At 36.7% G+C, this 4,452-nt stretch overlaps 1 protein-coding gene across 4 annotated transcripts in view; it reads right to left on the bottom strand.

Moving 5' to 3' along the window:
* Positions 1-430: 430 nt before the first annotated feature.
* SLCO1C1 (solute carrier organic anion transporter family, member 1C1) overlaps positions 431-4,452 on the bottom strand; it is a 63,374-nt gene continuing 59,352 nt past the window's right edge. For 3 of the 4 annotated variants that reach the window (XM_011975463.1, XM_011975466.1, XM_011975464.1), the window contains 2 exons: positions 2,917-3,137; positions 431-1,515 (listed from right to left, as the gene is read on the bottom strand). In XM_011975463.1, coding sequence (XP_011830853.1) covers positions 1,342-1,515; positions 2,917-3,137 — 395 coding nt within the window. In that variant the 3' untranslated portion in view covers positions 431-1,341. The remainder of the gene's footprint in view (positions 1,516-2,916; positions 3,138-4,452) is intronic. The other variant, XM_011975465.1, reaches the window with a different exon arrangement.

The raw sequence follows: 4,452 nt of genomic DNA, 5'->3' as shown, positions 1-4,452 counted from the left end.
GAGGCCGACGTGGGCGGATCACGAGGTCAGAAAGTCGAGACCATCATGGCTAATACGGTGAAACCCCATCTCTACTAAAAATACAAAAAAATTAACCGGGCTTGGTGGCGGGCGCCTGTAGTCCCAGCTACTCTGGAGGCCGAGGCAGGAGAATGGCGGGAACCCGGGAGGCGGAGCTTGCAGTGAGCCGAGATCGCGCCAGCGCACTCCAGCCTGAGCGACAGAGCGAGACTCTGTCTGAAAAAAAAAAAAAAGAAAAAAAAAAAAAACTCTTGGCTTGACTTTTTCAGTTGCAGAGAAACAGGGCTATCTGGCAAGCTGTCCCCGTGGCAACTCCCTGCGCAGGAGTCCCTCGGCCCTGGGATGCGGGCAGGTGGAGCACCAAAAGGTACCACACTCAGACTTCCTATCACTCATCTATCACTCTCTCTTCCTGTTGTAACACCTACATTTATTGTAGACGTTCAGAAATTCACCTTTCAAACATGTTTTAGGAACACGTCATGTATGTAAGTAGGAAGTTGCTTACATATATTAAATTAGCGGCAGCATTATATTTTACAATAGTTTTAAATTCACTGAATTCATAAAAGAACAATAAGGCATGTTAACATCAATTTTATTACTTTACAACCGTAGTCACTTATAGCGCCACACAAAAAGCACATGTAAATGAATAGTAGGAGAGCTATTAATTCCAAATTCTAATCCCCAATATAATTTGCTGCTATGCATTTCTATATAAATTACTGTATTTCAAAGAAAAGGAGATGCTTAAAATGAAATCTTCCTCTCCATGTTCTGCTCCATCCTAAGTTCATTATTAAAATACACAGATGAAGACAGCTATGGGAGAAAATACTATAGAAGTAATACTTGAAGGAGCCCAAAGTATGAGTTAATTTTTAGCAGTATTTTCTTACTCTAGACACATGACACAGTTCAGAAATTACTTTGAATATAACCATGTGTGACAATAGAGACAATTGTTCTTCTAGAAGTACAGCTAATATATATCAATAAGCACAAGGCAAAATAAAGTGAAATAAGTAAATGATAGAAAAAATTCATATAAATTAAAAAGTTCAAAATTAGTTTTATCATCTGCATCTTCCATTATATGTTTCAGTATATTTGTTATCAGTTATATTATCTAATGCCTAGGGCCAAAAACAAAGTAGACATTTTTTGAAAGGAGAAAGAAATTACAAATTTAGAACTCTTTTGATTACAATTTATTTGTTTGCAAAATGTCCACCAATTAGAACACATGACTTCCAGTTATCATGTTTCTAAAGTTGAGTTTCCTTGCCTGGCCAGTATTTGGGTTGTAGCAGATGATCACTTGTAGTGCAATTTTCCTTTTGGAATCTTGTAGACACCATTGTTCTTTCTCTCTTCGTTATAAAACTTCTGTGTTTTGAAACATAATTTTTCTTTAAAATGGAAAGTACTGCAATGCTTAGGAAAATTGACACTGTGCCCAGTATCACAGTTAGTCCCAGATATATATGTCTAGAAGAAGAGAGAATCTCTGTTAGAATTATTGCAACTACCCAACTTCAGAGAAAATTTAAAAGGTAGGTAATAATATCATTCTGATGCTTTTCTTTAAGAATGCAGATTTGGTGGTTTATATAAAAGACGATTTTATGAATACTGACAGACCGTTGAAGGCAGTTTATAAAATGAAGCAATGTCTTAGTAGCACCATCATTTTCAGTTACTACTAATTACATAATCAGTTTTATCCTTTCTGTAAATTATTTCCTTAGACCAGGTAACCATATCCCTGTTTGCCTAGAACAGCCCCGGTTTATGCTGGTGTTGGCCCAGTGTAATTTTTATAGTGCTCCGTTTCACATTCAAAAGTACCCAGTTTTGAATGATAAATTATGTGGCTACCCTATCCTCAGACCTTTCCCAACTTCATTTCTTTGGAAAACTTGCATGAAGCAATGCTAAGGGGAACTGGAGCTCTGAGTAAAGCAGAGTGATTTCCGAATAAACCAGTTATTTAAATCAGTTTATTTCATGAGAAACCTATAGTTCTATGCTTTGTCAGAAGATGCTAAGATATGGAAGGGCAGGTTGCATGTCTCATTCTGGTTACCTTGAAAACATACTCTCAATCTCTGATTGAGTTGCATTGTCTCTACATTACAGTTAATACAGCCTTAGCAAAAATGTGAGGAAATCCTAAATTATACTCACAGATTGGGTCCCTTTCAAAAACCAAAATAAATTTCACGCATAGCATCAAAACCTATTAACTCAAACAGATTTATTTGAAATGGTGTACCCAATTCACATCCAACTAAGATGGTTCAGTACCAGGTTTATTTCTCTAGAAAATGCTCAGCTTGTAAGTCTTTTAAACAATCTTCCTTGCTTTTAAGCCATTGAAGCATTGCTTTAAGCAATAAGGGACTAAATGTTTGATGAGCTGAACTGAATGACACCATAGTGAAAAAGCCATGCCACCCAACCCCCATATACACTCACCCACACAGAGAAAACCTTTTACTTTTGTGCATTTCAAGTACGAGAATAATTGAACATCAGTTTGGCAATAAAAGCCGGACAGATTTAGAGCCAAATCCAACTCTTGCCCAGGGGGATTATATCTGACGTAAGTGGTACAGTTTGGCTCAGTTTGAAAAAGAATAAAATCAAACCCAAAATGTGACCTAAATTTAAATGCCTCTGAATTTCAGGGAAATACTTGCCCATTTTTGTGCATAAACTTTCAAAATTCTACTCTATTCTTGACATTTTTGTCATATTTTAAAAATGATTACTCATTTAAAATGGGAGTCAAGGTAATGAATAGGGACAAAAATCAAAGATCTAATCAAATAATAATATAATTATTCTATGATTACAGATCACACTTTTGATTAGACTATTCTTTACCTTACAAGCAGTGAAATGACATGAAAACTTGTTAGTGTCAGTGGCATTGTGTAAATCTGGGATGCTGTAGCAGTGAGATGCAGGAATGCTTTTGATTTGGTACCTGAAGACATTTGAATCATATAATCTGCATGATCCTCTACTTCCACATCTTTTAAATCCCCATTTGAGGCATGAAGTATCAATCAAAACTCCAAAATATACTGGAGCTGGGATTCCTGCTGTGAGAAAAACAACTGCTGTTAAAAAACATATGCACATCTTTTTGTCTATGAATGATTATCTGAAACCACTTACTTTAATTTAATTACTGTTTTGGAGATGAAAGGCCATCAATTACATGCTGAAATCTCCAAAACCTCTCTCTAACCCAGTCTTTTCTCATAAGCTCCAGAATCATGCAGTAACTGCCATTTATTTTTCTCCAGAAGCATGTCACTCAGGTACTTCAAACTCAACATGAGCTCAACTTTTTCCCCTACAGACCTGTCCCTTTATGAGTGGAAGCCCAGTCATTAAAGCAGACTTGGGAGTCATCATTGAGCCTTCTTTCTCTCCTCTGTCTGGCTATCACTATATTTAATTTATCCCTCAAACATACCAATTCTACCTACTAGGTATATCTTAAACAGTTTCTCTTCTTTCCATTCCCACTGCCACTCCTTCTACCCTAACATAAAGCAACAGCCAATTCATGATTTCTTGGCTTCCTTCATTAACCTTCTCGAATCTATCCATCATACAGAGGTTGCATCACTAAATTAAGAAGGTGACTTCCCAAGACATCGCTTCCAAAAGAAGAATAGTTAACTGAACATTGGGTTATTCTACTTTTGTGGCCTCGCTTTGGGCAAGATTGTTGTCTTATATTTCAGAATGCAATTTTCTTGGATTTCTTTCAGTGACTAAAATGTTCTCTCCTCTTGTCTCAATGCCTTGTGTAGTTTCCTTTATCCCAAGCAACACTTTTCTCTTCTTTACCTTCTTAATACACACTCACTTTTAAAATCTCAGTTTGAATGTTTTCCTTCATGGTAGGCTATTTTGATGAACTAAACTTGTTTTACATCTCATAAAACTTTTAATACTCCTGTAATAGCTTGTCGAGTTGCCTTCTCTGCTAGACTATAAGCTCATCATGGTAGGAAATCTGTCCTTCTTTTTCAAGCTATAAACCCTCAGAAAATGTTCAGAATTTAATCCCTCCTTAAGAGAAAAGGTATCTCTAGTGTACAAATATTAATAAAGTATCTTAAGTAGTTGTTCATAGCTCAGGGTATATTTTACGTGTTCTAAATTGGTGGTTCATTAACATCTGTTATTTAGTTCTCTTAAGAACTATATTGTCTGGCAGTTCATGGTCATAGTTGGCTGGAGTTGAGCAGGAGCTGCCTCCATGCCTCACTCCTCACTCACTGCCTACACTTGGAGTCCACTGCGAGTCCATACAGCTTTCTCTCTGCCTACATCACTCATTTCCATCAACAGCCTGCTTGTTTCTGGCATTTGAGTTTTAACCTTTTTATATGTTTTCTT

The sequence above is a fragment of the Mandrillus leucophaeus genome, unplaced genomic scaffold (assembly GCF_000951045.1).
Source record: "Mandrillus leucophaeus isolate KB7577 unplaced genomic scaffold, Mleu.le_1.0 Scaffold156, whole genome shotgun sequence".
NCBI classification, from domain to species: domain Eukaryota; kingdom Metazoa; phylum Chordata; class Mammalia; order Primates; family Cercopithecidae; genus Mandrillus; species Mandrillus leucophaeus.
Note: the sequence above shows the minus strand (reverse complement) of the source record. Positions and strands in the feature narration are given on the sequence as shown.